This window comes from Hemitrygon akajei, chromosome 7 (assembly GCF_048418815.1).
Source record: "Hemitrygon akajei chromosome 7, sHemAka1.3, whole genome shotgun sequence".
In the NCBI taxonomy this organism is placed as follows: Eukaryota; Metazoa; Chordata; class Chondrichthyes; order Myliobatiformes; family Dasyatidae; genus Hemitrygon; species Hemitrygon akajei.
Genome location: NC_133130.1, coordinates 107,369,862 through 107,383,847, shown reverse-complemented (window position 1 = coordinate 107,383,847; position 13,986 = coordinate 107,369,862). Strand labels below are relative to the sequence as shown.

At 37.6% G+C, this 13,986-nt stretch overlaps 1 protein-coding gene across 9 annotated transcripts in view; it reads left to right on the top strand.

The window, feature by feature from the left end:
• LOC140730770 (uncharacterized) overlaps positions 1–13,986 on the top strand; it is a 139,063-nt gene that overhangs the window by 10,322 nt on the left and 114,755 nt on the right. For 8 of the 9 annotated variants that reach the window (XM_073051642.1, XM_073051645.1, XM_073051647.1 and 5 more), the window contains exon 3: positions 1,365–1,482. The exons of the other annotated variant lie outside the window; for it this stretch is intronic. In XM_073051642.1, coding sequence (XP_072907743.1) covers positions 1,365–1,482 — 118 coding nt within the window. The remainder of the gene's footprint in view (positions 1–1,364; positions 1,483–13,986) is intronic. 9 annotated transcript variants of the gene reach the window in all.

The window sequence follows — 13,986 nt, the reverse complement described above, 5'->3', positions numbered from 1 at the left end:
CAAGTGACTTTGACCATGAAATGATTACCGCTGATCTCCTGGGGTTTTCACACTCAACAGTGCCTGGAGTTCACAGAAAACTGTGTGATAAAGCAAAAGACATCCTGTGGGCCAAAATGCTTTGTTAATGAAAGAGGTCAGAGGAGAATGGCCAGGCTGCTTCAAGTTGACAGGAAGGCAACAATAACCACGTGTTATAACAGTGGGTGCAGAAGAACGTCTCTGAATGCAGAACGTGTCGGATCTTGAAGTAGATGGCCTACATCAGCAGAAGACCATGGACATACACTTGGTGGCTGCTTTATTAGGTACAGGAGGAACATAATAAAATAGCTACTGAGTGCATATTGCACTCTATTAATGAGAGCACAGTAGGGGGCATGGTTAGTAAGTTTGCAAATGACACATAAGTTGGTGGTGTGGTCAACAGTGAAGAAGGTCGTCTTAGGTTACAACAAAGATCTTGATGAAATGAGAATGTGGAGCTAAGATTGGCAAATGGACTTCAACTCTGACATATGTGAGATGTTGCATTTTAGGATGTTAAATCAGGGGAGGATTTGCAAAGTAAATGGTAGTGCCCCGGAGAGTGTTGTAGAATAGAGCAACCTAGGGGTACAAGTGAGTAGTTTCCTGAAATTACTGAGACAGGGTGTTGAAGAAGGCATTTGCATGCTTGCCTTCATCAGCAAGGGTACTCAGTACAAGAGTTGAGATGCCACGTTGCAACCGTACAAGACGTTGGTGAGACTACACTTGGAGTATTGTGTGCAGTTCTGGTTGTCTTGCTATTGGAAAGATGTCATTAAGCTGAAAAGGGTGTGGGAAAGATATAAGGATGTTACTGGGTCCACAGAGTTTGAAGTTTAGGAGGGATTGGTTAGAGTGGGGCATTCTTCCCTGGAGTGTAGGAAGCAAAGGGATGACCTTATAGAGCGCTATAAAATTACAAGTTAAGGTGAACAGTCACATCCTTTTACCCAGGTAAGGGATAACAAAACTAGAGGGCACAGTTTTACGGTGAGAGTGGAAGGAGTTAAAGGAATCCTGAGGGACAAACTTTTCACACAGATGGTGGTGGGTATATGGATTGAGCAGCCAGAGGAAGTAGTAAAGACAAGTACCATTACAATATTGCATTGATGTTTGGGCAGGTACATAGATATGAATGCTTTGGGGATAAGGACAAGCTCAGGCAAGCAGCTTAGCATGGATGAGTTAGTCTGAAGGACAAGTTTCCATCTATACACATTTTCAGCTTCTCCAGGACTTTTGAAGACCTTACGTGTAATATTTTATATTTGCAATGGATAACAATAAATATTACTGAATACTCTGGAAAGTAATGTTCCCTGTTACATCAGCAGGTACAAGGCCAGCAGCCAGAACAATTAATGAGACAGCAAATGGAACAGCTCCAGCAGCTGATGGAACAGCAACAGAAACTCATCACGTTGCTTAGCTGGCCCATGGCATATCAAGGTACTGCTGCCCTTTATTGAGAAATTTTAGAGCTTGTCTTTTAAATTAGATTGTCTTAAAATTTGTTAGCTTTTCAGATGCTTCTTGATGGGCCAATTAATGTTTGTGGAAATTCAGTGGTGCATGAGGCTCAAAGCATTCAAGGGTAATCAGATAAATCTAGAGACCATGGCTTGGCCTGGGTTGATGCAGGGAAAATTGGTAAATTGGTTCGTTACTGTCACGTGTACCCTGAAAAGCCTTACAGATCTGCTTGCCGTCCATACAGATCACATCATCCTGTCAGTACATTGAGGTAGTGCAAGGGAAAAGCAAGGATAGAATACAGTATAGAGTGTTACAGTTCCAGAGAAATTGCAATGCAGGGCCAGGATGAGGTAGATTGTGAGGTCAAGAGTCCATCTTTTCATATAAGACATCCATTCTATAGTTTTATAATGTGGGTATAGAAGCTGTCCTTGAGCCTGGTGGCAAGTACTTTTGTATCTTCTATCCAATGGGAGGAGGGAGAGGAAAGAATGTTTGGAGATGGAGGGTCTTTGATTATGTTGGCTGCTGAGGCATTGGGAAGAGAAAACAAGGAATGGTGGGGGGGGGGGAACGGGATTGGCACTGATTATTAGGTAGAAAGATCAGGGTTAGGGTAAGAAGTCAGGGTTTATGGGAGAATAGGATCAGCAATTAGATGGAAGGTTTGTCAGGGGAATCAGGTATAAGAGAGGCTTAGTAGTCAGAGTGTGGCTGAGTGTGATATTTGGGGAAGGGAGAAGCTCAGCAGTTGTTAGAAAGAGGTTGGATCAATCTTTGGCTTCTCTAGCTGGGGTATATACCGAAGCACAGGATTCAGAGGGGTTTTAGTGACTGTAAGGCTATGGCAAGGGGAATTCCATAAGGCAAGTACTGCGTATTGTTGTATACATTTAATATTTCAAATTCAATGTTGAGGGCATGATAAAAATGTTTGCATATGGTACAAAAATTGTCCATATGTTTGACAACAAGGAGGAAACTTTAATCTGCAGGAAGTTGTGGATGGTTCGGTTGGTTTTGTAGAAAAGCGGGAAATCAGAATCAGAAATGGGTTTAATATCACTGGCATATGTTGTGAGATTTGTTAACTTTGTGGCAGCAGTACAATGCAATACATGGTAAATATAAGAAAAACTGAATCACAGTGAGTATATATATATATATGTTATATAGTTAAGTTAAAACAAGTAGTGCAAATAACAGAAATAAAAAGAAGTAATGCGGTAGAGTTCATAGGGTTCCATGTCCATTTAGGAATTGAATGGCAGAGGAAAAGAAGCTGTTCCTGAATCATTGAGTGCAAGCCTTCAGTCTTCTGTCTCCTTCCTGATGCTAGCAATGAGAAGAGGCATGTCTTGGGTGATGGGGTCCTTAATGATGGACACTGCCTTCCTGAGGCACTGCTCCTTGAAGGGGTCATGGATACTATGGAGGCTGATGGAGCTGACTCATTTTACAACTTTCTGCAATTTACTTCGATTCTGTGCAGTAGCCTCCCCCCCCCCCACCCCCAATGCCAGATGGTGAATCAGCTAGTCAGAATGCTCTCCATGGTACATCTGTAGAAGTTTTAAAGTTTAATTGGAAATGGAATTTAATTGAAGAATAGTGTGAGGTGATGTATTTCAGGAGGCCTAAGAAGGCAAGGTAGCATACAGAAATTGGATGATATTAAATGGTGGGGATGAATAAAGAAATATTGGCAGATATGTCAATGTCCTTAAAGGTATAAGGGCATCTAGTTAAACTGGGTAAAAAGGCATTTAGAATTCATTGCTTTATTAGCGAAGACATCAGTATAAGGATGAGGTTTATGCTAGTGCTTGTTAGGTCATAATTGGGTACTGTATTCAGTTCTGGTCACCACGTTACAGAAAATACATAATTACAGAGGAGATTAATGAGAGTGTTGCCTGGATAGAAACTCTGTATGGCAGAAGGATTGGAGAGGCTCTACTTGTTTTCTTTGGAACAATGGAGGCTGAACGGAGACTTAAGAATAGTATGTGAAATTAAAGGCTGAGAATGTTATTGGGATTAACCACCTTTACTTAGCAGGAAATTAAAACCCAGAGGGTGTAGAGTTAAAGTGATTAAAGTAGAAAGATTAGAAAAAAAGATGAAAAAATACATTGAAGTCGAGGCAGTGATGTTCTCAATCTCAGTGCCTGAAAGGGTTGTGGAGAATGACAAGCTCACCAAATTTGAAAAGTGGTGGGATTTATCACTAACTTTACCTTCTTAGATGTCTGCACAGATTTAGCATGTCATCTAAAACTTAGACAAACTTCTATAGAAGCACAGTGGGAGTATCAAGAATGGAGAAGCCTACAAAAAAAATGGTGAATACAGCCCAGTCCATCACAGGAAAGCCTTCCCCACGACTGAGCACATGGAGCACAGCAACAAGGAAACAGCAGCCATCAAGGACCCCCTCACCATCCATTCTCACTTCTCACTGCTGCCATTGAGAAGGAGGTTCAGGAGCTTTAAGCCATGTGCCGTAAAGCTCAGGAACAGTCATAACCAACAGGCTGCTGAAGCAGTGTTGATAACCTCAGTCACCCCAGCACTGAATTGATTCCACAACCTATGGACTCACTCTCAAGCACTCTGCAACTCATGCTCTCAGTATTATTTATTTAAAGTTCAAAGTAAATTATATTATCAAAGTACACATCAAAGTGCCTATCAGAAGTATTCATTCCCCCCGGAAGTTTTCATGTTTTATTGTTTTACAACATTGAATCACAGTGGATTTAATTTGGCTTTTTTGACAGTGATCAAATCTTTTGTGTCAAGGTGAAAACAAATTTCTACAAATTGGTCTAAATTTATTACAATCATTAAACAAAAATTAATTGATTACACAATTACTCACCCCATTCAAGCCATTATTTAGTAGACGCATCTTAGGCAGCAATTAGAGCTTTGAATCTGTGTGGATAGGTCTCTATCGGCTTTGCACATCTGGACACTGCAATTTTTCCCCATTCTTCTTTACAAAACTGCTTAAGCTCTGTCAGATTGCATGGGGATCATGAGTGAACAGCCCTTTTCAAGTCCAGCCACAAATTCTCAATTGGATTGAGGTCTGAACTCTGACTTGGCCACTCCAGGACATTAACTTTGTTGTTTTTAAGCCATTCCTGTGTAGCTTTGGCTTTATTCTTGGGCTCATTGCCTTGCTGGGAAACAAATCTTCTCCCAGGTCACAGTTCTCTTGCAGACTGTATCAGGATTTTCTTCAGGATTTCCCTTTATTTTGCTGCATTCATTTTACCCTCTACTTTCACAAGCATTCTAGGGCCTTCTGCAGTGAAGCATCTCCACAGCATCTTGCAGCCACCACCATGCTTCTCAGCAGAGATGGTGTGCTTTTGATGATGTACGGTTTTTGGCTTACACCAACATAGTGTTAATTCTGCTGGCCAAGAAGTTTCATTTTGTTTTCATCAGACCATAGAACCTTCTTCCAGCTGACTTTAGTCTCCCAGATGCCTTCTGGCAAACTCTGGCTGAGCTTTCATGCGAGATTTTTTCAACAGAAGCTTTCTCTTTGCCACTCTCCCATAAAGCTGCGACTGGTGAAGCACCCAGGTAACAGTTGTATGCACAGTCTCTCCCATCTCAGCCACCGAAGCTTGTAACTCCTCCAGAGTTGTCATAGGTCTTTTGGTGGCCTCCCTCACTAGTCCCTTTCTTGCATGGTCACTCAGTTTTTGACAGCAGCCATCTAGGCAGATTTACAGCTCTGCCATGTTCTTTCCATTTCTTGATGATTGACTTAACTGTATTCCAAAGGGTATTCAGTGACAGAAATTTTCTTGTATCCATCTCCTGACTTGTGCTTTTCAATAACCTTTTTGTGAAGTTGCTTGGAGTGTTCTTTTGTCTTCAAGGTATAGTTTTTGCCGGGATACTGACTCACCAGCAGATGAATCTTCCAGATACAGATGTATTTTTACTACAATCAATCGAAACACCTTGACTGCACACGGTGATCTCCATTTAACTAATTAAGCGACTTCTAAAACCATTTGGCTGCACCAGTGATAATTTGGGTGTGTCATATTAAAGGGGGTGAATACTTATGCAATTAATTATTTTGTGTTCTATATTTATAATTAATTTAGATCACTGTGTAGAGATCTGTTTTCACTTTGACACGAACAAATCTTTTTCCGTTGAATTGTCAAAAAAGCCAAATTAAATCTGCTATGATTCAAAGTTGTAAAACCATTGGGGGAGTGGGGTGGGGGGAGTGGGGTGGATACTTTTTATAGGCACTGTACGTCACCATATACAATCCTGGCCTTCATTTTTTGTGGGCACTCTTAATAATCTATAGAATAATAACCATAACAGAATCAATGAAAGAGTGCGGAAGACAACAAACTATGCAAATACAAAAATAAGATATAATAATAGTAATAAATAAATAAGCAATAAATATCGAGAGCATGAGATGAAGAGTCCTTGAAAGTAGGTCCATTGGTTGTGGGAACATATCAATGATGGGGCAAGTGCAGTTGAGTGAAGTTGTCCCCTTTAGTTCAAGAGTCTGTTGGTTGAGGGATAATAACTGTTCCCGAACCTGGCTATGTTAGTCCTAAGCCTTTTGTACCTTCTTCCTGATGGTAGAAGAGAGAAGAGAGCATGTCCTGAATGGTGGGGACCCTCATGATGGATACTGCTTTCCTGCAACAACGTTTCATATAGATGTGCTCAGTTAGCTGGTAGGGCTTTAGTCATGATGGTCAGGACCATATCCACTACTTTTCCCATAGTCTTCTGACCTCTGCTCTCAGTTTCCTTCTTCTTCAGCCCTTTACTTCTTCCACATATCCCTGCCCTTACTAATCAAGAACATTTCAATCTCCACTTTAAATTTATCAAAAAACGACCTCCACGGCTGTCTGTGGCAATGAATTCTGCAGATTCACTACCCTATGGGGAAAGAAATTGCTCCTTATCTGTGTTCTAAAGGATCATCCTTCTCTTCTGAGTCTGTACCCTCTAGTCCTAGACTCCCATTGTTTGAAGCATGCTCTCCACGTCCACTCTATCTAGGCCTTTCAACGTTACTCTGAAGCTACTGTTGAAAGAGCCAACATTCAGACAGCTTTCTCAGGTCAGGCTTATTATTATCATTGACATATGTCCTGAAATATGTTGTTTTGTGACAGCAGTACGGTGCATTATGTAAAAATTACTATAAATTTTAATAAGAATATACTATATATTAAACATAATCAATAAATAGTGCAAAAAGAGACCAAGATGGCGATAGTGCTCAAGGGTTCATGGGATTATTCAGAAATCTGATGGTAGAGGGGAAGAGAGCTGTACCTAAATCATTGAGTGTGCATCTTCAGGCTCCTGCACCTCCTTCCCTAATGGTAGTAATGAGAAGAGGGCATGTCCTGCGTTGTAGGGGTCCTTCACGGTGGAAATAACCTTCTTGAGGCATCGCCTTTGGAAGGTGTCCTCAGTGGTGGGGAACCTAGTGCCCATGATGATGGAGCTGGCTGAGTTTACAGCCCTCTGCAGATTTTCCTGATCCTGTGCAGCAGCGACTCCACACCGGTCGGTGATGCAGCCAGTCAGAATGCTCACCACGTATACCTGTAGAAATTTGCTAGAGTCTCTGTCATCACTGAACTATGTGACCTTTGAAAATCTCAGATGTAGACTCATACTGTGCCTTGACAATTTATTTATTTATTATTACTTGGAGTAAAACATACACATTTCTAATTGTTCCTGAGAAGGTGATGATGACCAATCTTTTGAATTGATTCAGCATTCTGGCATGGGGATTACCACATGATATGATTTCCAGTATTTAGATCGTGTAACGGTGAAGAAATAGTGTTCATAGCAGGACGGTGAGTAGTTTGGAGGGAACTTGGATGTGGTTGTGTTCCCATGGGCCTGCTATTCATCTTTTTTGGTAGTAGAGGCCGAGGGTTTGGCTGCTTTGACCCAGATTTATAGTCAATGTTTTACACTCAGAGTTATTTTAGATTGCTCCTCCTGATGATAATCTCTCTTACTTCTGATAAGTTGCTGCTAACTGCACAGTTGGGAGGCCACTCTGCTTCTTACTTCCTATAAGTGTATCAGAGCGGGCACAGACATTTGGGTACACTAGAATTCTCAACAATGAGGGCATTTACATTCCGTCTTCAGTCTTTTCCACCTATCACCTCCTAGTTCTCACTTCACACCCCTCCCCCATCCAGTCATCCACTTCCTCCCGCACTAACCTGGCTTCACCTAACACCCTCCTTAACCCCCCTTCCCCCCCTTCTTATTCTGTTTCTTTCTCCCTTCCTTTCCAGTCCTGATGAAGGGTCTTAGCCCAAAAACATTGGCTGTTTATTCATTTCCATAGATGCTGCCTGACCTGCTGAGTTCCTCCAGCATATTGTATGTGTTACTCTGGATTTCCAGCATCTGCGGTATCTCTTGTGTTTATTATTTATAAGCTGCACCTGTGTTCTTGCCCATGGGTGACCTGCAGGCTAGCGGAGGAAAGGAGCACCTCACACCTTCTTTGGTAGAGATGTATCTCCACCCCACCACCCCCCACCCCCGACTGATCAGGGTCACATGAAGCTATGGAGCAGGTAGTAGATGATTGTATAGCAGCTGGTGCATATCACAAGTCCTGGTTATGTGACCATCGATGCCAGGGAGACAATCTCTGGAGTATTGATAATGGCCGGGGTCACCCATCTTGTAAAGTCACCGCCCAGAAGAAATCAATAGCAAACCACTTCTGTAGAAAACTTGCCAAGAACAATCATGGTCACAGAAAGACAATGATCATCCATGCCATATGACACAACACATAATGATGATGATAATGATGACCTGTGTCCATAACAGGGACTCTCTGGTCAGAATGTTTGGCTGTAGGGGGGGGGGGGAACGTCACATGATGATGTAGGATTGAGACATGGAAATCCAGCTGTCTCATAAAAAACCAGTAAAATAATGTTTAAGTGAAGAAAAGTTAGTGAATACTTTCTAAAAATTACTTATAAACTACTCAGGATTGTCTTTAGATATGCCTCCTAAACAGAAGCAGAAGAAAACTACTACTTTGAAGACAGCACAAGTTGGAAAGGAACCAAGGCCGGCCACCATGTCAGAGCCTCGTACTCAAGTGCATTTTACCTCCGGCGATGCAGAACAGGAAACTGCAGCAACATCAACAGTCTCCAAGAAGGAGCAATAGGAACTGTGCATGCATGAAGGAAGGGGCATGTGCAAACACGAGCAATTCAAACTACAAATCCCAGCTATGATTGGAAGTGAAAATGAATCTGAGGTGGATTTGGATTCTCTGGACAACACAGATGAAGATGAGGAGGGAAAAGAAGAAGAACAGCAGGAAGAGGTTGGAAGTGGAAGATTTCCTGGAGACATAAGAAAAGCTTTGGTGCAAATAATGCATGAATTAAAAGAATTAAAAACATTAAAAGTAATAAAAGAAGATATTAAAAATATGAAGACCATGTTTGATAAAGTGGTGAAAAAACAGGAGAAAATGGATAAGAAAGTTAAAAAGTTGGAAGAAATAACGGGAGACACCATTGATAGAGTGAATAAAATGGAAGATAATATTCTTGTCTGGACATCAGAAAGAAAACAGTTGTTGGAAAAAGTGGACATGCTTGAAAATTTTAGCAGATGAAATAATATTAAGATTGTTGGTCTTAAAGAAGGTATAGAGGGAGAGGATTCAATAAAATTTTTTCAAAAATGGATCCCGGAAAATTTGGAAATGGAAGAGGGAACCCAGTTAATTGAAATCGAAAGGGCTCACTGAACCTTAAGACCAAAACCACAACTTGATCAAAACCCACGACCAATCTTGATAAAATGCTTAAGATATCAAGATAAGAAAAGATCCTGAAGGCGGCTGCCCAACGTGCCAGAAAGAGAAACGGGCCATTGATGATAGAAGGGAAAACAGTTCTTTTCTATCCTGATATAAATTATGATCTTTTGAAGAGAAAGAAGGAATTTAGCCCAGCGAAAAAAGTTTTATGGGAAAAGGGTTATAAATTTATATTGCACCACCCGGCAACACTGATAATTTTTTGGATGACAGAAAAAGAAGATTTTTTACTGATTTTCGGGATATTGAAGACGGGAACAGTGAATGGAGTTGATGGACATTTAAGGACAGAAGAATATTTAAATATAGTCTTAATTATATGATAGAGGGGGAGAAAGGTAAAAATTTGAGGAATATTAATTGAGAGTAGTGATATTATTTTTTCTTCTCTTACATATGCTTTTTTATGTTACGGGGGAGCTGGGGGAACTTCGGATCGATTGCTATGGGATTCACATGTGTAATCATGGTGATTGTCATGACCCATACAATGGAGGGGGCTAATGTTGTGGTTATTTTCATTCACAACATTAGTAGGGGGGGTATTTTGTTATTTTTTTCTTTATAATCTATTTTTCTTTTATCTTTCTTTCTTTGCCTGGACGATCGGGGGTGGGGAGACACATAGCGACATGGAGAATTTTTTAAAAATTCCCCAAAGTACTACGAGAGTTGAAATATTATGTATTATTATAGATTGGAGTAACCCTGTTAAAAGTAATGACCAATTTACTGAATTTTTAAAGTTTTAATGTTAATGGGCTTAATGGACTGGTGAAAAGGAAAAGAATTTTAACATACATTAAGAAAATGAAAATAGATATAGCTTTTTTTTTACAAGAAACACATTTAACAGAGATAGAACATCAGAAATTAAAGAGATTGGGTCAGAAATGTTATTGCAGCTTCATTTAATTCAAAGGCGAGGGGAGTTGCAATTTTGGTTAATAAAACTTTACCAATTAAAATACAAAATGTATTAATTGATTCTGCGGGGAGATATGTAATTATACATTGTCAAATCTTTTCAGAACTATGGACTCTTATGAATATTTATGCACCAAATGAAAACGATGTAAAATTTATATGAGGCCTTTTTGAATTTGACTGATGCACATGACAAAATATTAATAGGTGGAGACTTTAACTTTTGTCTAGACCCAGTTTTAGATAGGTCAATAAAGGTTGTTACAAAATCAAAAGTAGTAAAATTAACTTTATCGTTGATGAAAGATTTAAATTTGATTGATATATGGAGAAGAATTAACCCAAGAGAAAGAGATTATTCATTTTATTCAAATAGACATAAAACTTATTCAAGGATAGATTTTTTCCTATTATCAACAAATATTCAAGATAGAGTGAAAAATATGGAATATAAAGCAAGAATATTGTCAGATCATTTCCCCTTGATAATGACAATGATAATGATGGATAAGGAGGAATCGATTTATAGATGGAGATTTAATTCAATATTATTAAAACGTCAAGATTTTTGTGATTTTGTGAAAAAACAGATTCAGTTTGTTTTAGATACAAATTTACATTCAGTTGATGATAAATTTATATTATGGGAAGTGATGAAGGCATATTTGAGAGGCCAGATAATAAGTTATACTTCTAAAATTAAGAAGGAATATATGGTAGATCAATTGGAAAAAGAGATTACAAAATTAGAACAAGAATCTCGAAGATATATGACAGAAGAAAAACGAAGACAACTTGTTAATAAGAAGCTACAATATAATACACTTCAGACATACCGAACAGAAAAAGCAATTATGAGAACTAAACAGAGATATTACGAACTAGGTGAAAGATCACACAAGATTCTTGCTTGGCAGTTAAAAACAGACCAGGCTTCCAAAACGATAAATACAATTAGAACAAGTGTAAATAAAATTACTTATAAACCTTTAGAAATCAATGAAACTTTTAGAAGTTTTTATTCTGAATTGTATCAATCGGAATCACAAAATGATATTGTTGAGATAGAAAGGTTTTTATCACAAATAACTCTCCCATAATTGAATTCGGAAGAACAGAAGGGATTAGATATGCCTTTTACATTAAAAGAGGTCGAAGAAGCTCTAGGATCACTTCAGAGTAATAAATCTCTAGGAGAAGATGGTTTTCTGCCTGAACTTTACAAAAAGTTTAAAGATTTATTAATTCCTCCCTTTATGGAGCTAATACACCAAGCGGAAAGAATGCATAAACTTCCAGAATCTTTTTCGACAGCTATTTTAATAGTATTGCCAAAAAAAGATAGAGATCTTTTAAAGCCAACATCATATAGGCTTATTTCTTTGTTGAACACGGACTATAAAATAATAACAAAGATTTTATCTAATAGATTATCTAAATACTTACCAAAATTAATACATATGGATCAAACAGGATTTATCAAAAATAGACAATCGGCAGATAATGTAACTCTGTTACTTAGCATAATTCATCTGGCACAAAAGAGGGAGGAAATGAATGTGGCAGTTGCTTTGGATGCAGAAAAAGCATTTGATAGATTGGAATGGGATTTTTTATTTAAGGTATTGGAAAAATATGGATTAGGAGTATCTTTTATAAACTGGATTAAAACCTTAAATACTAATCCCAAAGCTAAAGTAGTGACAAATGGCCAAATTTCAACATCATTTCAGTTAACAAGGTCAACTAGACAAGGTTGTCCATTATCACCTGCTTTATTTGTATTGGCGATAGAACCATTAGCTGAATTAATTAGAACTGACCCAGATATTATGGGTTTCAGAGTTAATCAGGAGGAATATAAGATTAATTTATTTGCTGACGATGTTCTGCTTTATCTAACAAACCCATTGTATTCATTGTGTAAATTATCTTCTAGATTGGAAGAATATGGGAAAATATCAGGGTATAAAATAAATTGGGATAAAAGTGAAATTCTACCCCTTACTAAAGGAGACTATAGTCAATGTCGGTTAGTAACTCAATTTAGATGGCCGATAAATGGTATAAAGTATTTAGGTATAAGAGTTGATAATGATATAAAGAATTTATATAAATTAAATTATTTGCCATTATTGAAAAAAATTCAAGAAGATCTTGATAAATGGATGATGTTACCAATATCATTAGTAGGTAGAGTCAATGCTGTAAAAATGAATATATTCCCTAGATTACAATATTTATTCCAAATACTACCAATACAATTACTGCAGAAGTTTTTTCAAGAGTTAAATAAATGTGTGAGGAAGTTCCTTTGGAAAGGTAAGATGTCAAGAATATCATTGGAGAACACATAAACTTCCACAATCTTTTTTGACAGTGATCTTAATAGTATTGCCAAAAAAAGATAGAGATCCTTTAAAACCAACATCAAATAGGCTTATCTCTTTGTTGAATACGAATTATAAAATAATAGCAAAAATTTCATCTAATAGATTATCTAAATATTTACCAAAATTAATATCAAACAGGCTTTATTAAAAATAGACAATCGGCGGATAATGTAACTCGGTTACTTAGCATAATTCATTTGGCACAAAAGAAGGAAGAAATGAGTGTGGCAGTTGCTTTGGATGCAGAAAAAGCATTTGATAGATTGGAATGGGACTTTTTATTTAAGGTATTGGAAAATTATGGGTTAGGAAAATCTTCTATAAAATGGATTAAAACCTTAAATACTAGTCCCAAAGCTAAAGTAGTGACAAATGGTCAAATTTCAACATCATTCCAGTTAACAACTAGACAAGGCTGTCCATTATCACCTGTCCTATTTGTATTGGTGATAGAACCATTAGCTGAATTAATTAGAACCGATTCAGATATTATGGGCTTCAGAGTTAATCAGGAGGAATATAAGATTAATTTATTTGCTGATGATGTTCTGATTTATCTAACAAACCTATTGCATTCGTTGCATAAACTATCTTTTAGATTGGAAGAATATGGGAAAATATCAGGGTATAAAGTAAACTGGGATAAAAGTGAAATTTTACCCCTTATTAAAGGAGATTATAGTCAATGTCAATTAGTAACTCAATTTAGATGGCCAATAAATGGTATAAAATATTTAGGTGTAAGAGTTGATAACGATATAAAGAATTTATATAAATTAAATTATTTGCCATTATTGAAAAAAATTTAAGAGGATCTTGATAAGTGGATGATGTTACCAATAATATTAGAAGGTTGAGTTAATGCTGTAAAAATGAACATATTTCCTCGATTACAATATTTATTCCAAACATTACCAATACAACTGCCGCAGAAGTTTTTTCAAGAGTTGAATAAATGTGTGAGGAAGTTTCTTTGGAAAGGTAAGATGTCAAGAATATCGTTGGAAAAATTGACATGTAAATTTGACCTAGGAGGGTTACAACTCCCAAATTTTAAGAATTATTATAAAGCAAATCAACTTAGATTTATTGCATCTTTTTTTTGATGAAGATAAACCGGCATGGATTAGAATAGAATTAGATAAAATAGGAAAAAATATACCAGAAGATTTTATATATAAATGGGAATCTAAATGGATACGGGAAAAGAAAGAATTTCCTATATTAAAACATTTGATT